Source organism: Procambarus clarkii, chromosome 23 (assembly GCF_040958095.1).
Source record: "Procambarus clarkii isolate CNS0578487 chromosome 23, FALCON_Pclarkii_2.0, whole genome shotgun sequence".
In the NCBI taxonomy this organism is placed as follows: Eukaryota; Metazoa; Arthropoda; class Malacostraca; order Decapoda; family Cambaridae; genus Procambarus; species Procambarus clarkii.
The window spans coordinates 35,100,159-35,127,125 of NC_091172.1; the positions used below are offsets into that span (position 1 = coordinate 35,100,159).

At 47.0% G+C, this 26,967-nt stretch overlaps 1 protein-coding gene across 1 annotated transcript in view; it reads right to left on the minus strand.

Annotated features, from left to right (window-relative positions):
* LOC123763908 (salivary peroxidase/catechol oxidase) overlaps positions 1 to 26,967 on the minus strand; it is a 77,747-nt gene that overhangs the window by 30,979 nt on the left and 19,801 nt on the right. The window contains exons 2-4 of the mRNA XM_069330166.1: positions 24,142 to 24,395; positions 21,396 to 21,546; positions 7,370 to 7,608 (exon numbers count right to left, since the gene is read on the minus strand). Of these exons, the coding sequence (XP_069186267.1) occupies positions 7,370 to 7,608; positions 21,396 to 21,546; positions 24,142 to 24,395 (644 nt within the window). The remainder of the gene's footprint in view (positions 1 to 7,369; positions 7,609 to 21,395; positions 21,547 to 24,141; positions 24,396 to 26,967) is intronic.

A 26,967-nucleotide genomic window follows, 5' to 3' on the forward strand; every position in this document is an offset into this window, starting at 1 on the left:
ACGATGGAGCCGCGGCGTGACTGTTGGTGTTGACCGACCTTGGTGTAGATCACGCCGGTATTAAGGCCTCCTGGTTATTATCGACGGGGATGTTCTCTAACCAGATCCTGACGCGCCCTGGACGGCACCCCAGGCGCTGGATGTGACGGTGTGGCGCCCCCAGGGTGGGGTCAGGATATCAGGCCCCGAGGGTGAGGGAGGGTCGGGGAGGTGGCCCCGAGGGTGAGGAAGGGGACCAGCACACGGGCCTAGTGTGCAGGTTCCATACCTCATCAGTGCTTCTATTGATTTTCTCCTGGGTCTCTATTTACTGCTAGGTGAACAGAAGCATTAGGTAATAGGAAACGTGCCCAATCATTTCTGTCAAGCCCGGGATTTGAACCAGGAATTGAGGATAGTGAGTAGAGAACGCAGCCAACTGTACTCCCGGGACCCCTCTGTGTAGCGAGCTTGTAACTTGCTCGGCTAATGGACTATTGGGCACACTTCCTTAACTCCTTATGTGCCTCTGTAACCCTTTCCTCCACCGCCCATGGGATGGGTATGGGGTGCACAATACATGACTAAATTGTCTTAAACACCCTCCCCCCCCCACCCTACCAACCACTTGGGTTGGACGGTAGAGCGACGGTCTCGCTTCATGCAGGTCGGCGTTCAATCCCCGACCGTCCAAGTGGTTGGGCACCATTCCTTCCCTCCGTCCCATCCCAGTCCTTATCCTGACCCCTTCCCAGTGCTATATGTCTTGATGGCTTGGCTCTTTCTCCTGATAGTTCCTTTCCCCCTCCCCCCGATTCCAGCCCCCCCCCCCCCCCCCATGGAGGGAGCGACGCCCCCTGCCCGGTGCTGGCTATCAAACACCTTCATCATTATAACGTTACATTCACACTCTTCTGGGAACCTTTTGGCTATAGTTCCCGTCTCCCCCCTCTCCCCTCCCCCCCCCCCCTCCCCTAGGCCGCTTACCTTGGTCCACCCTTAGGTGTCCAGACACTCCCCCCCCCCAAACCACCTCCCCTCCCTCAACCACTTAGGCTGGACGGTAGAGCGACGATCTTATTTATTGCTGGTCGGCGTTCAATCCTCGACCGATCGAGGAGTTGGGCACCATTCCTTCCCCCCCCCCCCACCGTCCCTAATCCTTATCCTCGTCCCTTCCATTTACATAGTTGGCATGGCTTAGTGGTTTCTCTTGACAGTCACCTTACCTTACCTCCCCTCATGCACACACTGGGGGGGGGGGGGGGTGAGAGGGAGAACAACGGAACACGTAAACATGTCAGTACAAGCAGCGCAGCTCCCCGGGTGTACTCACCTAGTTGTGCTTGCGGGGGTTGAGCTCTGGCTCTTTGGTCCCGCCTCTCAACTGTCAATCAACAGGTGTACAGGTTCCTGAGCCTACTGGGCTCTATCATATCTACACTTGAAACTGTGTATGGAGTCAGCCTCCACCACATCAGATGGGTGTGTGGCGCAGACGGTGATGGCCGCCGGCCTCCTCACCAGCGTCTAGTACACAGTAGCGGAGCCTGGTTGACGGCGGGGGCGGCGGCCGGCTAGACAGGCCGGTGACGGGGAAGTATCGTACATCCGCTGCCTATGGCCGGACCACCGCAGCGCCGCCTCCGTGGGAACACCTGGAGCCAGCACCCGCCTGACCACCCGCCTTACTGACGGACACTAAGCGTTCGGTACATAATGGGTGTGGTGGCGCGCTGTTTACCCGTCCAGCCCGCTCTCGCCACCGTTCTCAGCCTCAAGAAACTGTTGCACTAAAGTGTCCTAACCTACCAGAGGATCCACGGACAGAAAACGGCCCATTATGTCCAATTGTCATGAGTGTCGACGTGTGAGTGAGGTACACCTCACTATGCTCCTCATCCCAACCTCACTCTACTGCACATGTTGGCATATATATCTTAGCTATTCTCAAGGCTGAATTATTTGACGAATCTAATTTAAAGTTGTGGATTGAATTTTTTGGCCGGGATTTAGGGCCCCGCGCGGGCCTAAGCCTGGCTGGCCTTACTGTGTGGCTTACACAACCTCCTCTTCCAGTGACTTTAAGCTGTTGATCACCCGTACAGGCTCCTTATGGTCAACAGTTTCTTTATACCTCTTCAATATATTTCCGTATATTTCTCCTACTAACGTGTTTCCAGCTTCCAATTGTGTTCTTTTGTACTACCTTCTATGTAACAAGAGTTTGTCCCTGTCCACCTTGTCTATCCCCTTGAGTATCTTGTATATTGTGATCATATCTCCTCTGTTTCTTCTTTTCTCTAGACTTGTGAGGTCCACTTCCCTGAGCCTTTCCCAATAGATTAACCCTCAGCTCCGGCACTAATCTTGTCGCAAGCCTCTGCAGGTGTGGCAGTGTCCAGCACGGTGTGGCAGTGTCCTGCACGGTGTGACAGTGTCCAGCACGGTGTGGCAGTGTCCAGCACGGTGTGGCAGTGTCCAGCACGGTGTGGCAGTGTCCAGCACGGTGTGACAGTGTCCAGCACGGTGTGGCAGTGTCCAGCACGGTGTGGCAGTGTCCAGCACGGTGTGGCAGTGTCCAGCACGGTGTGACAGTGTCCAGCACGGTGTGGCAGTGTCCAGCACGGTGTGACAGTGTCCAGCACGGTGTGACAGTGTCCAGCACGGTGTGACAGTGTCCAGCACGGTGTGACAGTGTCCAGCACGGTGTGACAGTGTCCAGCACGGTGTGACAGTGTCCAGCACGGTGTGACAGTGTCCAGCACGGTGCGGCAGTGTCCAGCACGGTGCGGCAGTGTCCAGCACGGTGTGACAGTGTCCAGCACGGTGTGACAGTGTCCAGCACGGTGTGACAGTGTCCAGCACGGTGTGGCAGTGTCCAGCACGGTGTGGCAGTGTCCAGCACGGTGTGGCAGTGTCCAGCACGGTGTGGCAGTGTCCAGCACGGTGTGGCAGTGTCCAGCACGGTGTGACAGTGTCCAGCACGGTGTGGCAGTGTCCAGCACGGTGTGACAGTGTCCAGCACGGTGTGACTGTGTCCAGCACGGTGTGACAGTGTCCAGCACGGTGTGGCAGTGTCCAGCACGGTGTGGCAGTGTCCAGCACGGTGTGACAGTGTCCAGCACGGTGTGGCAGTGTCCAGCACGGTGTGGCAGTGTCCAGCACGGTGTGACAGTGTCCAGCACGGTGTGGCAGTGTCCAGCACGGTGTGGCAGTGTCCAGCACGGTGTGACAGTGTCCAGCACGGTGTGACAGTGTCCAGCACGGTGTGGCAGTGTCCAGCACGGTGTGGCAGTGTCCAGCACGGTGTGACAGTGTCCAGCACGGTGTGGCAGTGTCCAGCACGGTGTGGCAGTGTCCAGCACGGTGTGACAGTGTCCAGCACGGTGTGGCAGTGTCCAGCACGGTGTGGCAGTGTCCAGCACGGTGTGGCAGTGTCCAGCACGGTGTGGCAGTGTCCAGCACGGTGTGGCAGTGTCCAGCACGGTGTGACAGTGTCCAGCACGGTGTGGCAGTGTCCAGCACGGTGTGACAGTGTCCAGCACGGTGTGACAGTGTCCAGCACGGTGTGGCAGTGTCCAGCACGGTGTGGCAGTGTCCAGCACGGTGTGACAGTGTCCAGCACGGTGTGGCAGTGTCCAGCACGGTGTGGCAGTGTCCAGCACGGTGTGACAGTGTCCAGCACGGTGTGCAGGATGCTGAAGGGGGGGGGGGGGGAACAGGCCAAACACACAAGGTGGAGAAGGAGTGGAGGGTGAGGGAGCGGCCAGTAGACAAGCACTGGCCTACACTACCTCCATTTCTACCACTGAGTCACCATTGTCGCTGCGTGTCTCTACTCGCAATTATATTCATAAATGTTTAAATAATTTTTGTGCATTTACTTTTTGTAGCAAAATCTTCTGTGTTGTTCACAAAAAAATCTGGTTAATTAAAAAACTATTTACCCACAATTTTATGTTTTGGCGTTAAACATATACGTTATGTGAAGAGTCCCATGTCAGGAGAAGACGTCCCTGTGAGCTGAGGTTACAGCTCCTCTCCAAGGACACACTGGTTCCGTATTAAATAATTTATTTAGAATTTAGTAGTTTGTCACAGCTGGGCTCGTGCGTCGTGAAGGCCTCCAGCCAACTCTCTCACGTCAGTGTGGACCACACTAATGTTGACATTTAAGGAACGGATCTTACCCTGAGGGGGCGGCCAACAAGCTGAATGCGATGAAAGAAGGAGTTGTGGAAGCCACTTCCATTTACAACTTTATGGATGTTGAGACCTTCTCGCGCAAGGTTCGAATGTTTCATCTTAGCTGATGCCTCTGTTCACCTAGTTTTAAATAGGCACCCGGGATTTAAACGACTGTTGTGGGTTGCGTTATGGAGGTAGGCAGCAGTTGTCCTAGGGGGGGGGGGGATTTACCACTTTACTGTCACAACAGTTCCACCACTACCACAACAACTGAACCACTACCACAACAGCTGCACCATTACCACAACAGCTGCACCACTACCACAACACCTGCACCACTACCACAACAACTGCACCACTACCACAACAACTGCACCACTACCACAACAGCTGCACCATTACCACAACAGCTGCACCACTACCACAACACCTGCACCACTACCACAACAACTGCACCACTACCACAACAACTGAACCACTACCACAACAGCTGCACCATTACCACAACAGCTGCACCACTACCACAACACCTGCACCACTACCACAACAACTGCACCACTACCACAACAACTGAACCACTACCACAACAGCTGCACCATTACCACAACAGCTGCACCACTACCACAACACCTGCACCACTACCACAACACCTGCACCACTACCACAACACCTGCACCACTACCACAACACCTGCTCCACTACCACAACACCTGCACCACTACCACAACACCTGCACCACTACCACAACACCTGCACCACTACCACAACACCTGCACCACTACCACAACACCTGCACCACTACCACAACACCTGCACCACTACCACAACACCTGCACCACTACCTCAACACCTGCTCCACTACCACAACACCTGCACCACTACCACAACACCTGCACCACTACCACAACACCTGCACCACTACCACAACACCTGCACCACTACCACAACACCTGCACCACTACCACAACACCTGCACCACTACCACAACACCTGCACCACTACCACAACACCTGCACCACTACCACAACACCTGCACCACTACCACAACACCTGCACCACTACCACAACACCTGCACCACTACCACAACACCTGCACCACTACCACAACAGCTGCACCACTACCACAACACCTGCACCACTACCACAACACCTGCTCCACTACCACAACACCTGCACCACTACCACAACACCTGCACCACTACCACAACACCTGCACCACTACCACAACACCTGCACCACTACCACAACACCTGCACCACTACCACAACAACTGCACCACTACCACAACACCTGCACCACTACCACAACAACTGCACCACTACCACAACACCTGCACCACTACCACAACAACTGCACCACTACCACAACACCTGCACCACAACAACCATATCTCAAACGTTACATTGCAAATGTTGTTGTTGCAGTATCACGCTACTCAAGTTGGGGTCACCGTCTCCTATCCTGTCGCTCCTGTCCCTGTCTCCTGTCCCCCCTGTGTACAACCTGTCATTACACGCTACACAAAAGACCAAGACGGTAATCATCATGCAAGTTTAATTGCATTATTTGCCGATGGTCATCTGCCTCGCCCTGCAGACATTGCAACGTTCCTTTGGGACATTGCACGGAGCGTTTATCATAGAGGAATGTCCTCTGGGCGACTCCAGTGTGCTCGTGAAATTGTGGTCGCAAAGTGCCATAATGTTTGAAGTCCTTTTTGGGGCCTTTTTTTGGTAGGTGGCCAGAGGTTGTCCTGTGACTGTGAGGAGTGAACAGTCAGTTATTGTTCCGGGAGGTTACTGACTGTCAGGAGAGTACAGCCACCCGGTGACTGCACTCTCTGGTCTTCCTGGTGACGGACCTCACAGTGGACTCCCTCTGTCGGCCTATTGCGAAGTTTGATGTTAAACAATATACCTTTTTTGTACAGATTGATATCGATTATGTGAATTTGTTGTCATACAGGTGATTGCCAGCAGGGAGCAGGTACTCACCGTCCTCACCATGCAGCAGGGAGCAGGTACTCACCGTCCTCGCCATGCAGCAGGGAGCAGGTACTCACCGTCCTCGCCATGCAGCAGGGAGCAGGTACTCACCGTCCTCGCCATGCAGCAGGGAGCAGGTACTCACCGTCCTCGCCATGCAGCAGGGAGCAGGTACTCACCGTCCTCGCCATGCAGCAGGGAGCAGGTACTCACCGTCCTCGCCATGCAGCAGGGAGCAGGTACTCACCGTCCTCGCCATGCAGCAGGGAGCAGGTACTCACCGTCCTCGCCATGCAGCAGGGAGCAGGTACTCACCGTCCTCGCCATGCAGCAGGGAGCAGGTACTCACCGTCCTCGCCATGCAGCAGGGAGCAGGTACTCACCGTCCTCGCCATGCAGCAGGGAGCAGGTACTCACCGTCCTCGCCATGCAGCAGGGAGCAGGTACTCACCGTCCTCGCCATGCAGCAGGGAGCAGGTACTCACCGTCCTCGCCATGCAGCAGGGAGCAGGTACTCACCGTCCTCGCCATGCAGCAGGGAGCAGGTACTCACCGTCCTCGCCATGCAGCAAGGAGCAGGTACTCACCGTCCTCCCCAGCAGGGAGCAGGTACTCACCGTCCTCGCCATGCAGCAGGGAGCAGGTACTCACCGTCCTCGCCAGCAGGGAGCAGGTACTCACCGTCCTCGTAAGCAGGGAGCAGGTACTCACCGTCCTCGCCAGCAGCAGGGAGCAGGTACTCACCGTCCTCGCCAGCAGAGAGCAGGTACTCACCGCCCTCGCCAGCAGCAGGGAGCAGGTACTCACCGTCTTCGCCATGCAGCAGGGAGCAGGTACTCACCGCCCTCGCCAGCAGCAGGGAGCAGGTACTCACCGTCTTCGCCATGCAGCAGGGAGCAGGTACTCAGCGTCCTCGCCATGCAGCAGGGAGCAGGTACTCACCGTCCTCGCCATGCAGCAGGGAGCAGGTACTCACCGTCTTCGCCATGCAGCAGGGAGCAGGTACTCACCGTCCTCGCCATGCAGCAGGGAGCAGGTACTCAGCGTCCTCGCCATGCAGCAGGGAGCAGGTACTCACCGTCCTCGCCATGCAGCAGGGAGCAGGTACTCACCGTCTTCGCCATGCAGCAGGGAGCAGGTACTCACCGTCCTCGCCATGCAGCAGGGAGCAGGTACTCACCGTCCTCGCCATGCAGCAGGGAGCAGGTACTCACCGTCCTCGTAAGCAGGGACCAGGTATCTGACGAAGGGGGTCATGGCCGCCCCCCACTTGGGGTTGCGGAGGTTGTTGCAGGAGCCGTCGACGAAGCGGTAAGGGTAGAGGGGGGAGCAGCGCGGGGGCCCCAGCGCCGCCTCGCAGCCTCGGGGCCTCAGCCTCCGGCACTCCTCCGGCTCGATCAGCGCGTTCAGCTCCGTCAGGAAATACTGGACGTCCTCGGCAGATATGTTGTACCTGAAGGACACGAAGACGTGGCATGGTAATCGTTCAGTATAAAAATGCTACTAACAATAGTGTCATTGATCGCTGGGGAGTTGTTAGGACAATGAAAACCGCTTCATCACAAATAGTGGTCTAGTTGGGGGTAGGATTCAGAGACATAGTTCCTCTCCTGTAACAAAAATAGGTAATTATCCAGATAACTGCACCTAGCGGGGTCCGGACTGACCCCAAAAGGCTTAACTATTGGGAGCCGTTCCCAAAATAGTTACGGAGATGACGGGAAGGTGGTGAAGGAGAGGGGAGACCCAGTGGTGCCTGGGTAGTGATGATGGTTACAGTCCTGACTGGGTACCAATCCTTAAATGTTGGCCCAGCAGTGATTAGGTACCTGGTTGTTAACCGCTTGTTAGGTAGTGTTCCAGGGTAACTAGTGGGTAATGCTCACCATGAGCTATAGGAAGGGAAGGCTCTCAGCCTGTTGGCAGTCATCTGTACCTATACCCTACAGTTCCTGTACTCTTCTGTGTACAGAAATAAGTGATAAAAGCATTTAATAAAAATGGTTACATTGTTGAGTTCAGTTGAAATAGAAACTGAAAAATGTTTATCGAGATATAAATACACACAAAGGGATGAGGTACCTCACGCTATTCTCACCTCGTTCAGAACAACTTACTCATATATGTATGTATGTATATATATATATATATATATATATATATATATATATATATATATATATATATATATGTATATATATATATATATATATGTATGTATGTATATATATATATATATATATATATATATATATATATATATATATATATATATATATATATATATATATATATATATATATATATATATATTTAACCCCGTACAGAGGTCTATGGTGAGGTGGTCACGGTACTGTGAACGTTTGGGGGTGATCATAGACGTTATGGGTTCGAATCCTGGCCGGGTCATTGAACTGTTTTGCTCTGCAGCCCATCCTAAGACTAGACAGTCCGTTTTAATACTAAATGTAATAAGTACAATCCTGACTATCGGCATAGTACATAAATACACTTAATCTCCAGCATCGCACCAAAATATTGTGAATATTATAGTTTACCTAAAAAGCTTTATAGAAAACCAGGACGTAATCGTGTAAGTGTAGGAGGACAAGCATGTAAAAAGCATTTATTGCGTCTTAATTACAATTAATACTTAACCTATAGCTATATTCATACTACAATTTTACAAAACTAATAAAACAAAACTAAATTATTTCAATAAATTATAAAGTAACTTCGGATATTTTCAAATTTTATATAAACTCTCTATTATTTAATAAAACTGAAAAAGAAATTCTTTACATTTAAAACTTGACGATATGGAATTTAGTTCTTAATCTTTGATCTTAAAATTTTGAGTGTATTAACACGAAAGGAAGAGAATATATGGGGGAGGTAAGTGTAGCACAGTTAAGTGTATTTTTGTATTATGCCGACAGTGAAGAATGAACTTATTACATTTAGTATTAAACCGTATTTCTATTCGGAGGAAGGGCTATGCTCTGAGGATGGCATGAAGCCGAAGACGCGTTCAGCATTCCCTTATTTTTTATTGTGGTTATTCCTCATAATTGGATCAGTGTTTTCGTGATCGTTGTTGCATATGTATGTAATAGGATTTCATGGAAGTCACCATTGGAGCAATGGTGCCGACCCACCTATGTTAGTCACCAACCCATCACCTGTCACCCTGCAAAGTTGAGTGAGGCTGGCCCTTAACATCTGCCCTCCAGCCTTGAAGAGATAAACAAGTTATTAATCGTGTAGCAAGGTCGTCTATCCTCAGGCTATTATAATCGAGTAAGTTGATATTCTCGTCCTTCATTCCCCCCCCCCCCCCATCTATCCGCCAGGAGGCCTGGTCGAGGACCGGGTCGCGGGGACGTTGAGCCCCGAAATCGTCTCAAGGTAACCCCATCTATCATCATCCCCTCCCCGAGTTAAGTGAAGCATTTAGATCATTTCCCAAATCCGGGTAGGATTCCCACGCTCGCCCAATCATGGGTCATGAGGGATGAGTGAGTCTTGGCCACATCTGTGACACGCACGCACGCACGCACACTTCACGAATGCACCTTCCAGTAAGCGTAGTCAACCGGACACCAGGTCGTTCAGTGGTCTGAATATCCGAGTATGCGTGTCGTCTCCAAAGACGTAAGAGAGGCTACGAAGCACAGAGAGACGAGGAAGGGGGGAGGGAGGGAAGAGGCAGTGTTCCACTCGTCGACAATACTAACATTTACTAACACAGACTTCGAATCTACATTTATGGAATATGAATCTTTTTATAACAAGTTATGTCATGATTTGCCATCGTGCCGGCCAGTGGTGGGGCGCTGGACCCGTGACTCGCTGAGCCACGGGTCCCCATTTATTAAGGCTATCTAACACACTCTTGAGAGGATCAAAGAGGCTCGCATGTAAATAACCGGACATCAGATCGTCCAGAGTTATGTAGTGGCTAGTGTTGACCAACCCTGCAGCTGCCTGTATACCCGAGGCGGCATCCTGAAGGTACGTCTCTGGCCACATCCCGATCAAGTGCAGCAGTTCCAGCCACTTGTCGCAGCGCCCACCTTGTTCCCCTGACTGTATGATGGCTGCGGTGGGGCAGGAGGAGGAGGGAGAAGAGAGGGGAATAGGTAGACAAGGAGAGTGAGACAAATGAGGTAGACCAATGTAAACTCCATCACCCACGTTGATATTGGACTGGTGGGTAGAGCGACGGTCTCTCATCCCAACATCCCAACCTCTAGGTCACATATCCCAACCCATTTGTCGTCATATCCCAGATCATTGTTCTCCTAATCCCGGTCCAAGTGCTGAACAGTGCCACTGGTGTGCCGTTCTCTCCTCACAATTACCTTACCTCATCCATTAATCTTAAACACGTGCTCGCCTAGTTGTGCTTGCCAGAGGTTGAGCTTCGGCTCTCTGGTCCCGCCTCTGTCAGTTTCTGTCTTGTGAAGGATAATGAGTGTCTTGAGCATATAACTGGTGATATATATATGTATGTATGTATGTATGTATGTATATATATATATATATATATATATATATATATATATATATATATATATATATATATATATATATATATATATATATATTTAACCCCGTACAGAGGTCTATGGTGAGGTGGTCACGGTACTGTGAACGTTTGGGGGTGATCATAGACGTTATGGGTTCGAATCCTGGCCGGGTCATTGAACTGTTTTGCTCTGCAGCCCATCCTAAGACTAGACAGTCCGTTTTAATACTAAATGTAATAAGTACAATCCTGACTATCGGCATAGTACATAAATACACTTAATCTCCAGCATCGCACCAAAATATTGTGAATATTATAGTTTACCTAAAAAGCTTTATAGAAAACCAGGACGTAATCGTGTAAGTGTAGGAGGACAAGCATGTAAAAAGCATTTATTGCGTCTTAATTACAATTAATACTTAACCTATAGCTATATTCATACTACAATTTTACAAAACTAATAAAACAAAACTAAATTATTTCAATAAATTATAAAGTAACTTCGGATATTTTCAAATTTTATATAAACTCTCTATTATTTAATAAAACTGAAAAAGAAATTCTTTACATTTAAAACTTGACGATATGGAATTTAGTTCTTAATCTTTGATCTTAAAATTTTGAGTGTATTAACACGAAAGGAAGAGAATATATGGGGGAGGTAAGTGTAGCACAGTTAAGTGTATTTTTGTATTATGCCGACAGTGAAGAATGAACTTATTACATTTAGTATTAAACCGTATTTCTATTCGGAGGAAGGGCTATGCTCTGAGGATGGCATGAAGCCGAAGACGCGTTCAGCATTCCCTTATTTTTTATTGTGGTTATTCCTCATAATTGGATCAGTGTTTTCGTGATCGTTGTTGTATATGTATGTAATAGGATTTCATGGAAGTCACCATTGGAGCAATGGTGCCGACCCACCTATGTTAGTCACCAACCCATCACCTGTCACCCTGCAAAGTTGAGTGAGGCTGGCCCTTAACATCTGCCCTCCAGCCTTGAAGAGATAAACAAGTTATTAATCGTGTAGCAAGGTCGTCTATCCTCAGGCTATTATAATCGAGTAAGTTGATATTCTCGTCCTTCATTCCCCCCCCCCCCATCTATCCGCCAGGAGGCCTGGTCGAGGACCGGGTCGCGGGGACGTTGAGCCCCGAAATCGTCTCAAGGTAACCCCATCTATCATCATCCCCTCCCCGAGTTAAGTGAAGCATTTAGATCATTTCCCAAATCCGGGTAGGATTCCCACGCTCGCCCAATCATGGGTCATGAGGGATGAGTGAGTCTTGGCCACATCTGTGACACGCACGCACGCACGCACACTTCACGAATGCACCTTCCAGTAAGCGTAGTCAACCGGACACCAGGTCGTTCAGTGGTCTGAATATCCGAGTATGCGTGTCGTCTCCAAAGACGTAAGAGAGGCTACGAAGCACAGAGAGACGAGGAAGGGGGGAGGGAGGGAAGAGGCAGTGTTCCACTCGTCGACAACACTAACATTTACTAACACAGACTTCGAATCTACATTTATGGAATATGAATCTTTTTATAACAAGTTATGTCATGATTTGCCATCGTGCCGGCCAGTGGTGGGGCGCTGGACCCGTGACTCGCTGAGCCACGGGTCCCCATTTATTAAGGCTATCTAACACACTCTTGAGAGGATCAAAGAGGCTCGCATGTAAATAACCGGACATCAGATCGTCCAGAGTTATGTAGTGGCTAGTGTTGACCAACCCTGCAGCTGCCTGTATACCCGAGGCGGCATCCTGAAGGTACGTCTCTGGCCACATCCCGATCAAGTGCAGCAGTTCCAGCCACTTGTCGCAGCGCCCACCTTGTTCCCCTGACTGTATGATGGCTGCGGTGGGGCAGGAGGAGGAGGGAGAAGAGAGGGGAATAGGTAGACAAGGAGAGTGAGACAAATGAGGTAGACCAATGTAAACTCCATCACCCACGTTGATATTGGACTGGTGGGTAGAGCGACGGTCTCTCATCCCAACATCCCAACCTCTAGGTCACATATCCCAACCCATTTGTCGTCATATCCCAGATCATTGTTCTCCTAATCCCGGTCCAAGTGCTGAACAGTGCCACTGGTGTGCCGTTCTCTCCTCACAATTACCTTACCTCATCCATTAATCTTAAACACGTGCTCGCCTAGTTGTGCTTGCCAGAGGTTGAGCTTCGGCTCTCTGGTCCCGCCTCTGTCAGTTTCTGTCTTGTGAAGGATAATGAGTGTCTTGAGCATATAACTGGTGATATATATATTTATGTATGTATGTATGTATATATATATATATATATATATATATATATATATATATATATATATATATATATATATATATATATATATATATATATATATATATTTAACCCCGTACAGAGGTCTATGGTGAGGTGGTCACGGTACTGTGAACGTTTGGGGGTGATCATAGACGTTATGGGTTCGAATCCTGGCCGGGTCATTGAACTGTTTTGCTCTGCAGCCCATCCTAAGACTAGACAGTCCGTTTTAATACTAAATGTAATAAGTACAATCCTGACTATCGGCATAGTACATAAATACACTTAATCTCCAGCATCGCACCAAAATATTGTGAATATTATAGTTTACCTAAAAAGCTTTATAGAAAACCAGGACGTAATCGTGTAAGTGTAGGAGGACAAGCATGTAAAAAGCATTTATTGCGTCTTAATTACAATTAATACTTAACCTATAGCTATATTCATACTACAATTTTACAAAACTAATAAAACAAAACTAAATTATTTCAATAAATTATAAAGTAACTTCGGATATTTTCAAATTTTATATAAACTCTCTATTATTTAATAAAACTGAAAAAGAAATTCTTTACATTTAAAACTTGACGATATGGAATTTAGTTCTTAATCTTTGATCTTAAAATTTTGAGTGTATTAACACGAAAGGAAGAGAATATATGGGGGAGGTAAGTGTAGCACAGTTAAGTGTATTTTTGTATTATGCCGACAGTGAAGAATGAACTTATTACATTTAGTATTAAACCGTATTTCTATTCGGAGGAAGGGCTATGCTCTGAGGATGGCATGAAGCCGAAGACGCGTTCAGCATTCCCTTATTTTTTATTGTGGTTATTCCTCATAATTGGATCAGTGTTTTCGTGATCGTTGTTGCATATGTATGTAATAGGATTTCATGGAAGTCACCATTGGAGCAATGGTGCCGACCCACCTATGTTAGTCACCAACCCATCACCTGTCACCCTGCAAAGTTGAGTGAGGCTGGCCCTTAACATCTGCCCTCCAGCCTTGAAGAGATAAACAAGTTATTAATCGTGTAGCAAGGTCGTCTATCCTCAGGCTATTATAATCGAGTAAGTTGATATTCTCGTCCTTCATTCCCCCCCCCCCATCTATCCGCCAGGAGGCCTGGTCGAGGACCGGGTCGCGGGGACGTTGAGCCCCGAAATCGTCTCAAGGTAACCCCATCTATCATCATCCCCTCCCCGAGTTAAGTGAAGCATTTAGATCATTTCCCAAATCCGGGTAGGATTCCCACGCTCGCCCAATCATGGGTCATGAGGGATGAGTGAGTCTTGGCCACATCTGTGACACGCACGCACGCACGCACACTTCACGAATGCACCTTCCAGTAAGCGTAGTCAACCGGACACCAGGTCGTTCAGTGGTCTGAATATCCGAGTATGCGTGTCGTCTCCAAAGACGTAAGAGAGGCTACGAAGCACAGAGAGACGAGGAAGGGGGGAGGGAGGGAAGAGGCAGTGTTCCACTCGTCGACAACACTAACATTTACTAACACAGACTTCGAATCTACATTTATGGAATATGAATCTTTTTATAACAAGTTATGTCATGATTTGCCATCGTGCCGGCCAGTGGTGGGGCGCTGGACCCGTGACTCGCTGAGCCACGGGTCCCCATTTATTAAGGCTATCTAACACACTCTTGAGAGGATCAAAGAGGCTCGCATGTAAATAACCGGACATCAGATCGTCCAGAGTTATGTAGTGGCTAGTGTTGACCAACCCTGCAGCTGCCTGTATACCCGAGGCGGCATCCTGAAGGTACGTCTCTGGCCACATCCCGATCAAGTGCAGCAGTTCCAGCCACTTGTCGCAGCGCCCACCTTGTTCCCCTGACTGTATGATGGCTGCGGTGGGGCAGGAGGAGGAGGGAGAAGAGAGGGGAATAGGTAGACAAGGAGAGTGAGACAAATGAGGTAGACCAATGTAAACTCCATCACCCACGTTGATATTGGACTGGTGGGTAGAGCGACGGTCTCTCATCCCAACATCCCAACCTCTAGGTCACATATCCCAACCCATTTGTCGTCATATCCCAGATCATTGTTCTCCTAATCCCGGTCCAAGTGCTGAACAGTGCCACTGGTGTGCCGTTCTCTCCTCACAATTACCTTACCTCATCCATTAATCTTAAACACGTGCTCGCCTAGTTGTGCTTGCCAGAGGTTGAGCTTCGGCTCTCTGGTCCCGCCTCTGTCAGTTTCTGTCTTGTGAAGGATAATGAGTGTCTTGAGCATATAACTGGTGATATATATATGTATGTATGTATGTATGTATATATATATATATATATATATATATATATATATATATATATATATATATATATATATATATATATATATATATATATATATTTAACCCCGTACAGAGGTCTATGGTGAGGTGGTCACGGTACTGTGAACGTTTGGGGGTGATCATAGACGTTATGGGTTCGAATCCTGGCCGGGTCATTGAACTGTTTTGCTCTGCAGCCCATCCTAAGACTAGACAGTCCGTTTTAATACTAAATGTAATAAGTACAATCCTGACTATCGGCATAGTACATAAATACACTTAATCTCCAGCATCGCACCAAAATATTGTGAATATTATAGTTTACCTAAAAAGCTTTATAGAAAACCAGGACGTAATCGTGTAAGTGTAGGAGGACAAGCATGTAAAAAGCATTTATTGCGTCTTAATTACAATTAATACTTAACCTATAGCTATATTCATACTACAATTTTACAAAACTAATAAAACAAAACTAAATTATTTCAATAAATTATAAAGTAACTTCGGATATTTTCAAATTTTATATAAACTCTCTATTATTTAATAAAACTGAAAAAGAAATTCTTTACATTTAAAACTTGACGATATGGAATTTAGTTCTTAATCTTTGATCTTAAAATTTTGAGTGTATTAACACGAAAGGAAGAGAATATATGGGGGAGGTAAGTGTAGCACAGTTAAGTGTATTTTTGTATTATGCCGACAGTGAAGAATGAACTTATTACATTTAGTATTAAACCGTATTTCTATTCGGAGGAAGGGCTATGCTCTGAGGATGGCATGAAGCCGAAGACGCGTTCAGCATTCCCTTATTTTTTATTGTGGTTATTCCTCATAATTGGATCAGTGTTTTCGTGATCGTTGTTGCATATGTATGTAATAGGATTTCATGGAAGTCACCATTGGAGCAATGGTGCCGACCCACCTATGTTAGTCACCAACCCATCACCTGTCACCCTGCAAAGTTGAGTGAGGCTGGCCCTTAACATCTGCCCTCCAGCCTTGAAGAGATAAACAAGTTATTAATCGTGTAGCAAGGTCGTCTATCCTCAGGCTATTATAATCGAGTAAGTTGATATTCTCGTCCTTCATTCCCCCCCCCCCCCCATCTATCCGCCAGGAGGCCTGGTCGAGGACCGGGTCGCGGGGACGTTGAGCCCCGAAATCGTCTCAAGGTAACCCCATCTATCATCATCCCCTCCCCGAGTTAAGTGAAGCATTTAGATCATTTCCCAAATCCGGGTAGGATTCCCACGCTCGCCCAATCATGGGTCATGAGGGATGAGTGAGTCTTGGCCACATCTGTGACACGCACGCACGCACGCACACTTCACGAATGCACCTTCCAGTAAGCGTAGTCAACCGGACACCAGGTCGTTCAGTGGTCTGAATATCCGAGTATGCGTGTCGTCTCCCAAGACGTAAGAGAGGCTACGAAGCACAGAGAGACGAGGAAGGGGGGAGGGAGGGAAGAGGCAGTGTTCCACTCGTCGACAACACTAACATTTACTAACACAGACTTCGAATCTACATTTATGGAATATGAATCTTTTTATAACAAGTTATGTCATGATTTGCCATCGTGCCGGCAAGTGGTGGGGCGCTGGACCCGTGACTCGCTGAGCCACGGGTCCCCATTTATTAAGGCTATCTAACACACTCTTGAGAGGATCAAAGAGGCTCGCATGTAAGTAACCGGACATCAGATCGTCCAGAGTTATGTAATGGCTAGTGTTGACCAACCCTGCAGCTGCCTGTATACCCGAGGCGGCATCCTGAAGGTACGTCTCTGGCCACATCCCGATCAAGTGCAGCAGTTCCTGCCACTTGTCGCAGCGCCCACCTTGTTCCCCTGACTGTATGATGGCTGCGGTGGGGCAGGAGGAGGAGGGAGAAGAGAGGGGAATAGGTAGACAAGGAGAGTGAGACAAATGAGGTAGACCAATGTAAACTCCATCACCCACGTTGATATTGGACTGGTGGGTAGAGCGACGGTCTCTCATCCCAACATCCCAACCTCTAGGTCACATATCCCAACCCATTTGTCGTCATATCCCAGATCATTGTTCTCCTAATCCCGGTCCAAGTGCTGAACAGTGCCACTGGTGTGCCGTTCTCTCCTCACAATTACCTTACCTCATCCATTAATCTTAAACACGTGCTCGCCTAGTTGTGCTTGCCAGAGGTTGAGCTTCGGCTCTCTGGTCCCGCCTCTGTCAGTTTCTGTCTTGTGAAGGATAATGAGTGTCTTGAGCATATAACTGGTGATATATATATGTATGTATGTATGTATGTATGTATATATATATATATATATATATATATATATATATATATATATATATATATATATATATATATATATATATATATATATATATATTTAACCCCGTACAGAGGTCTATGGTGAGGTGGTCACGGTACTGTGAACGTTTGGGGGTGATCATAGACGTTATGGGTTCGAATCCTGGCCGGGTCATTGAACTGTTTTGCTCTGCAGCCCATCCTAAGACTAGACAGTCCGTTTTAATACTAAATGTAATAAGTACAATCCTGACTATCGGCATAGTACATAAATACACTTAATCTCCAGCATCGCACCAAAATATTGTGAATATTATAGTTTACCTAAAAAGCTTTATAGAAAACCAGGACGTAATCGTGTAAGTGTAGGAGGACAAGCATGTAAAAAGCATTTATTGCGTCTTAATTACAATTAATACTTAACCTATAGCTATATTCATACTACAATTTTACAAAACTAATAAAACAAAACTAAATTATTTCAATAAATTATAAAGTAACTTCGGATATTTTCAAATTTTATATAAACTCTCTATTATTTAATAAAACTGAAAAAGAAATTCTTTACATTTAAAACTTGACGATATGGAATTTAGTTCTTAATCTTTGATCTTAAAATTTTGAGTGTATTAACACGAAAGGAAGAGAATATATGGGGGAGGTAAGTGTAGCACAGTTAAGTGTATTTTTGTATTATGCCGACAGTGAAGAATGAACTTATTACATTTAGTATTAAACCGTATTTCTATTCGGAGGAAGGGCTATGCTCTGAGGATGGCATGAAGCCGAAGACGCGTTCAGCATTCCCTTATTTTTTATTGTGGTTATTCCTCATAATTGGATCAGTGTTTTCGTGATCGTTGTTGTATATGTATGTAATAGGATTTCATGGAAGTCACCATTGGAGCAATGGTGCCGACCCACCTATGTTAGTCACCAACCCATCACCTGTCACCCTGCAAAGTTGAGTGAGGCTGGCCCTTAACATCTGCCCTCCAGCCTTGAAGAGATAAACAAGTTATTAATCGTGTAGCAAGGTCGTCTATCCTCAGGCTATTATAATCGAGTAAGTTGATATTCTCGTCCTTCATTCCCCCCCCCCCCATCTATCCGCCAGGAGGCCTGGTCGAGGACCGGGTCGCGGGGACGTTGAGCCCCGAAATCGTCTCAAGGTAACCCCATCTATCATCATCCCCTCCCCGAGTTAAGTGAAGCATTTAGATCATTTCCCAAATCCGGGTAGGATTCCCACGCTCGCCCAATCATGGGTCATGAGGGATGAGTGAGTCTTGGCCACATCTGTGACACGCACGCACGCACGCACACTTCACGAATGCACCTTCCAGTAAGCGTAGTCAACCGGACACCAGGTCGTTCAGTGGTCTGAATATCCGTGTATGCGTGTCGTCTCCCAAGACGTATGAGAGGCTACGAAGCACAAAGAGACGAGGAAGGGGGGAGGGAGGGAAGAAGCAGTGTTCCACTCGTCGACAATACTAACATTTACTAACACAGACTTCGAATCTACATTTATGGAATATGAATCTTTTTATAACAAGTTATGTCATGATTTGCCATCGTGCCGGCAAGTGGTGGGGCGCTGGACCCGTGACTCGCTGAGCCACGGGTCCCCATTTATTAAGGCTATCTAACACACTCTTGAGAGGATCAAAGAGGCTCGCATGTAAGTAACCGGACATCAGATCGTCCAGAGTTATGTAATGGCTAGTGTTGACCAACCCTGCAGCTGCCTGTATACCCGAGGCGGCATCCTGAAGGTACGTCTCTGGCCACATCCCGATCAAGTGCAGCAGTTCCAGCCACTTGTCGCAGCGCCCACCTTGTTCCCCTGACTGTATGATGGCTGCGGTGGGGCAGGAGGAGGAGGGAGAAGAGAGGGGAATAGGTAGACAAGGAGAGTGAGACAAATGAGGTAGACCAATGTAAACTCCATCACCCACGTTGATATTGGACTGGTGGGTAGAGCGACGGTCTCTCATCCCAACATCCCAACCTCTAGGTCACATATCCCAACCCATTTGTCGTCATATCCCAGATCATTGTTCTCCTAATCCCGGTCCAAGTGCTGAACAGTGCCACTGGTGTGCCGTTCTCTCCTCACAATTACCTTACCTCATCCATTAATCTTAAACACGTGCTCGCCTAGTTGTGCTTGCTGGCTGTTGAGCTTCGGCTCTCTGGTCCCGCCTCTGTCAGTTTCTGTCTTGTGAGGGATAATGAGTGTCTTGAGCATATAACTGGTGATATATTTATTGATACTCGCGAATAGGCCTAAAACCATTTTAAATCTAGAAAATTAATTTAATATGTATCTTGAGAAGTGTTTAATATGGCGGTGCCATATTTGTGAGAATTATTAGTCATCCTATACGGAAAGTTGTGATAATCTCTTGGGTTATCCTGACAACAACTCAAGGTAGCTTGAGATAACAGGTTCAAGTACTTCCCAGAAATATAATTATACAAGACACTTAACAAGGGGTTCAGTGTCGAGGAAACGAGGAGGTAGTTCCCCAGGTCACTCTCTCACACCAGGTCACTCTCTCACACCAGGTCACTCTCTCACACACCAGGTCACTCTCACACACCCCAGGGGCACACACACACACACACACACACACACACACACACACACACACACACACACACACACACACTCACACACTCACCAGGTCACACAATATACCTCACAACCTGACTCTAGTGTATTTCATTAATGTTAATGTTGCCAGTGCTCCATACTATACTCTCTACCCCTTACTCTAACACGTGTTGTGTATTAACACGTGTTGTATATTAACACGTGTTGTGTATTAACATGTGTTGTGTATTAACACGTGTTGTGTATTAACACGTGTTGTGTATTAACACGTGTTGTGTATTAACACGTGTTGTGTATTAACACGTGTTGTGTATTAACACGTGTTGTGTATTAACACGTGTTGTGTATTAACACGTGTTGTGTATTAACACGTGTTGTGTATTAACACGTGTTGTGTATTAACACGTGTTGTGTATTAACACGTGTTGTGTATTAACACGTGTTGTGTATTAACACGTGTTGTGTATTAACATGTGTTGTGTATTAACACGTGTTGTATATTAACACGTGTTGTGTATTAACATGTGTTGTGTATTAACACGTGTTGTGTATTAACACGTGTTGTGTATTAACATGTGTTGTGTATTAACACGTGTTGTGTATTAACACGTGTTGTGTATTAACACGTGTTGTGTATTAACCTGTGCTGTGTATTAACACGTGTTGTGTATTAACACGTGTTGTGTATTAACACGTGTTGTGTATTAACACGTGTTGTGTATTAACACGTGCTGTGTATTAACACGTGTTGTGTATTAACACGTGTTGTGTATTGATCAAGACCTGTACTGACATACGGATGGTTAAGGTATAAGCACTGAGAGGGAGCATGTTGCCTTTCATACCCAGGATTCACCAAACATTAGCCTCTCCACGTACGAAACCTGTACATCTTTCCACGATAATGGCGGCTTTGATGGGATTAATAGAACAGATTACTCGTTACGAAACTTCTCAAACTAATGTTGTTATTCTTACGGACCACCTGGCAGCGCCTCGGAGCCCACAAACTCCTTAATAAAATATCAACTAATCCGCCGAGATTGACGAAAGATGTACAGGTTTCGTAACTGGACAGTTAGGCACACGTGTCTAGCCTCGTGTGTGCTGGTAGGAACGACCTCTGACTCAAGGAAGCAGGCACTGACCTCCTCACATCGTAGGGTAGAGGCAAGGCAATAGGGACTGACCTCTTCACGTAGAATTTGGAAGCCTCCAGCAGAAGTCTGCCCTGGCAGGCGGCAGCTCGCTTGGCTTCCGGCTCTGCGCGTCTGAAGTTGAAAAGAAGCATGGCGCTCTGCTCCAGCGGGTGGTCCTCCAGCGTGGTCCTCAGACGGGTCCCTGGCAAGGACACGGACATAACCTTTACTCCCACACTCCACAATACTCTCCACCAGACAAACACCTACATTAACACACTCACTGGCAAGTACACACTCACTGGCAAGTACACACTCACTGGCAAGTACACACTCACTGGCAAGTACACACTCACTGGCAAGTACACACTCACTGGCAACTCTGTTTTGGTGAGTGTCGCTTACGTGGGTGCTAGTGACTTTAAGTGAACACGGATGTGTTTGCGAGTGACTGTGAAAGCAGGTCCCAGTGGGAGAGTGTACAGGTAAGGAAGGTGAGCGGTGAAGTGTGTGGTGTAAGCAACCTTATCATCCCTAAATACTTCCGGTCATCTTTAAACATCAGTGTGAGGCGTGTAAGAACTAACGAGGCCACCTGCTGCACGCTTCTTTACATCAATGTAACTAAAAATCACTTTCGCTTGCCACCGACTCAAGTCACTGACATTGACTTCTGCAGCATTATTTTTAGTCAATTTGCAAGTGAGGTTGATTATGCAGATTGCCTGCCGCCACCACGCTAATACATGGGCTCATACATGAAGGACACACATTGAAACATGGGAAAAAATTAGTAAATTGATCTAAATTGAGACACTTTTGTGGTAGAAAGAGTTAACAACCAGTAAAGCTGACGCTCACATAGGTGGTACTAAACTAATGTTTTCTGCTCGGCACTGGCCAAAGATGCTACAGAAAAATAGAGAGAATTATGCGGAAGAGTTAGTGTCAAATACAGCCTACCGTTAAAGCCTGCTTTATGGTTTATCTATGTCCTCTTTAACTTTATGAAATAAAGTCTCCTTTATTATCACTAATTTTGTTTTAAACAGATCTTAAAAATTGCTGTACAGAGAGAAACCGATAAAGAATTCCGAAAAGTCACCGGGGCACATTACACCCTCAGAGGACCTACTTGTCAATGTCTCTGACGGCCTCGGAGATCTGAAGGAGAGAACATTATGAGTGATCTCTTATCTGGTCATCTAGAGACCTGAAGGAGAGAACATTACGAGTGATCTCTGATCTGGTCATCTAGAGACCTGAAGGAGAGAAAATTACGAGTGATCTCTGATCTGGTCATCTAGAGACCTGAAGGAGAGTAAAGTTCTTTATCGGCCAATGTCTTAGCTTGTCTGGATGTGAAGCCTGGGGGACCTACGGAATGCTGACCTTAGTAAGGTTACCTGCGAATGGAGGCAATGTGCAAGACCTCTCCCGCATGTCCATCCTCACACTCATTGTAGTCTCCTACTTGGCCTCATGTCCACACTACTCTACACTTGAGAACAACATCCATCTAATGATACCCTTCGTGTGAGAGGAATCTCTGCCCCCAACACACACAAACGACTTTGTTGAGGCACTTACTGATCACTGGCCACTCACACTCCTCAACAAATATCAACCAGGAAATATTAATTCCGATTATATATATATATATATATATATATATATATATATATATATATATATATATATATATATATATATATATATATATATACGTCGTCTGTGCCTTAAAGCATATAATGGTGAGGCAGGCCTACATGATATAATATAGGTACTAGTCGCCAGAGGAAGCAGGAAGATACCCAGCTGGATGCTGGATAGTATTAATGAATTACTACCACAAAGATTCTGCTTATTGATCAGCATTTTATATCCCATTGAAATCAGATCTGTGTTACTTGGACTAATCGTGCAGAGTCATTTTGGTCCAGACTGGCCCCAAAATGTGTTGATATGGAGTAGTGATTTTACAACGCTGAATCTGTGCAAATTGACATAACTTCACAGCAGAATTAGTTTATATATATATGACATTAAATTGTTTTGTCATGCTAATTATATGTTGTTTGTTCTACCAGTACAAGTCTCACAGCTCTAATGGTCAGCTGTATGTTTGTCTGTGCTTGTGCACGTGTTCCCTCAGGCCACATTGTACTGCACCAAATGTGGTGCAGTGTTCTGTACTGTACTCTGGGGCAAATGGAGCATCTAACTCTATATTATGCAGAATATAATGATAAAGTTTCATGGTGTGCTATTATTGTGGCTTTCCTTTATATAAATAATTTACTGTAATTTTGTGTAAAGTCAGTTATAATGTAAAGCAATTATGAGAAAGAGCTGATCCAGTATGACTACAGCTCTTGGACACAGTATCAAGATAAGGATTTAGGGTAGGACAAAGGAAAGGAATGGTGCCCAACGACTTGGACGGTCGGGAATTGAACGCCGACTTGCAAAGAGCGAGACCGTCGCTCTAGCGTCCAGTCCAAGTGGTCGGGTTATAACTCAATTATAAATATACAACCACGCGGAAAAACCACATGTGAAAAATAGAGAATACTTAACACGTTTTCGGCTACATCGCCTTCATCAGAGCAAAGTAGAATCCCTTCATTCTACCTTGCTCTGATGAAGGCGATGTAGCCGAAAACGCGTTAAGCATTCTCTATTTTTCACAAGTGTTTTTTTCCGCAAACTTGTGATCATTGTTTTTTGTTATCATTGTTGCATATACAACCATTTATCTCTAATATTTATTGGACTTGAAAACTTAAAGAATTACCTTCAGCTGTCTCCATGTCTAGTATTTCTTGAGCAATATCCAATCCCGCTTTCAAGGCATCGGTCACGTCTTGAGGCACGGGCGTATGACCGCTTCTGCTGCTGCTGCCGCTGCTGCTGCTGCTACTGCTGCTGCTGACGCTGTTGCTGAGGTCCCCGAAGCCTCCCAGGTCATGCAGGACTCCTCGTAGTGGCCGGAGGTTACTGAACTGGCCGTTGGTGAGGCTGGAGGCACACAGTAGCCATACTGACCACCTGTGGGAGGACGCTCTTGGTTATTACACCTCTACGGTACCAGGCGCGTCTACAGTGACTAATGTGAGCTCACCAGTGTGAGCCCACCAGTGTGAGCCCACCAGTGTGGGCCCACCAGTGTCAGCCCACCAGTGTCAGCCCACCAGTGTCAGCCCACCAGTGTCAGCCCACCAGGGTGTGAGTACATGTGTGATATAATCGTTCAATATACAGGAATCTGTCAGTGCAGCTGTGATATGCTGGTCCCCCGCAACATAATAATAAATATAACTAAGACTTGGATTTTGTTTCTTAAATTTTACAAGATTTCCTCTGCGCGTCTGAGAGGAATCACTTGGAGGCGTTTTGTACACGTTGTTGAGAGCCGTTGGGTCCTGATTAGTAACCATGACTACAGGTAAGTTTTCCATTCGTATGGGGCTGCTGAGCCCCGCTTTGTGTTCGCTACCTGAGCACCGCCGTCGGCACTCACACGGCTCCCATTGTGAACGCTCAAGAACAGGTTCTTGCAGAACACTGCTTGCACGCCATCATACATATAGATTAAGCTAATGAAACCTTACAACAGGATCTCTTGAGCAACAACAGCCAGTTGGCCACATATAGCAATATTGCAAACACACAAACATCAAATTTGTCAACGACTTGCCAATGGATTCCCCATTCATGTAGGAATACTAGGGAATGACATTACAGGTGAAGCGACATACAACACAATCCAGCGCAGATTGATCAAATTACGACTAAAGCAACGGAGAAGAAGCACAGTGATTATAACACACAAGCAACAACGTATCGGTATGGGGCAATGGTAAAAATACAACCAAATACGAATCACTAAGTTTGTCGAGTGAACACAAGAGACGAACAGGGGTAGACTTGCACCCCACGACGCAGGCATCCCAGCCAAGGTGCGTGGCGAATTATTTATCTTACAGCTTCCCCAGCTGGAGAAGAAACGTCAACATTGTGGAGAAATCCCCAGCAGACTAGCGGAATATTATCATACATGGCGCTGTTACAAAGCAAATGAGATTATCACCGAGATTTAACACAGCAGACGAAGATGTTACAGGTGTTCGGACATGACGTTACTGATGCCACCATACGAGTCATGAATACTGAGCCATCGTCAGCCATATTGGCATGTGTGATAGTGTGGGGCAGCCAGAGGCTTAGGGCCAGGCGGGTGACATCCTTTTGTTGGCCACTCTGTGTCCGTCCTGTCACTATATCACCCGTCCTGTCAACACCATCACCTGTCACTATGTCACACGTCCTGTCAACACCATCACCTGTCACTATGTCACACGTCCTGTCAACACCATCACCTGTCACTATGTCACACGTCCTGTCAACACCATCACCTGTCACTATATCACACGTCCTGTCAACACCATCACCTGTCACTATGTCACACGTCCTGTCAACACCATCCCCTGTCACTATATCACACGTCCTGTCAACACCATCCCCTGTCACTATATCACACGTCCTGTCAACACCATCCCCTGTCACTATATCACACGTCCTGTCAACACCATCCCCTGTCACTATATCACACGTCCTGTCAACACCATCCCCTGTCACTATATCACACGTCCTGTCAACACCATCCCCCTGTCACTATATCATCCTCACCACTCATCCAGCTGATGGTATTGTCATTACAAATAACGAAGAAGCATCATCCAATAAATTGTGTGGATTACTCCCCCCCCCCCCGTCCTCCTGGCCCCATTGTCCACACCTCCCTATTCCATGGATCTATCTGCCCTATCCACCCACCCATATATCCAATCCATCCATCCCTCTTTCCTAAGTATGATCTACCTCCCTAAAACGACGGGGGCGTCGCGGCTGAATGAACAGTTCTCGGGGAAACGTAGTCCTAAGGGCCCGGGTTCGGTTCCCGGCCGAGGCGGAAACAAATGGGTTGAGTTTCTTTCATCCTGGTGCATCTGTTCGCCTAGCAGTAAATAGGTACCTGGGAGTTAGACAGCTGCTACGGGCTGCTTCATGTGTGTGTGTGTGTGTGTGTGTGTGTGTGTGTGTGTGTGTGTGTGTGTGTGTGTGTGTGTGTGTGTGTGTGTGTTTGTGCGTGTGTTAGAGAGAATTATATGTAATAGTTATAATAGAGGAAAAAATAGATTGGTTATAAAGGCGGGGTCCAGGAGCTAATAGGTGGATGGTGCAGACACAGGTAGTTAATACACCATTGGAGCGCACACTTGTCACCCTTGAGCGCCCAGAGCATCCCTTCAACAAGTGCGTCCTTGGGCGCTGCAAATAATATATCGTTTGGGGCATGTTGTTGGTGAAGTTATTTGGAAGTTAATGTTGGTGATGGTTCAAGGACACGTCCGGACCCCAGTGTATGTGGTCGCTGGTGTACCCGCATAGTTGTGCTTCCGGGGGTTGAGCTTCGCCTCTTTAGTCCTCTCTCCACCGTCAGACAACTGGTCTACAGGTTCCTGAGACTGTTAGGCTCAGTTACATTTGAAACTGTGTATGGAGTCAGCCTCCACCACATCACTGCCTAATGCATTCCATCTGTTAACTACTCTGACAC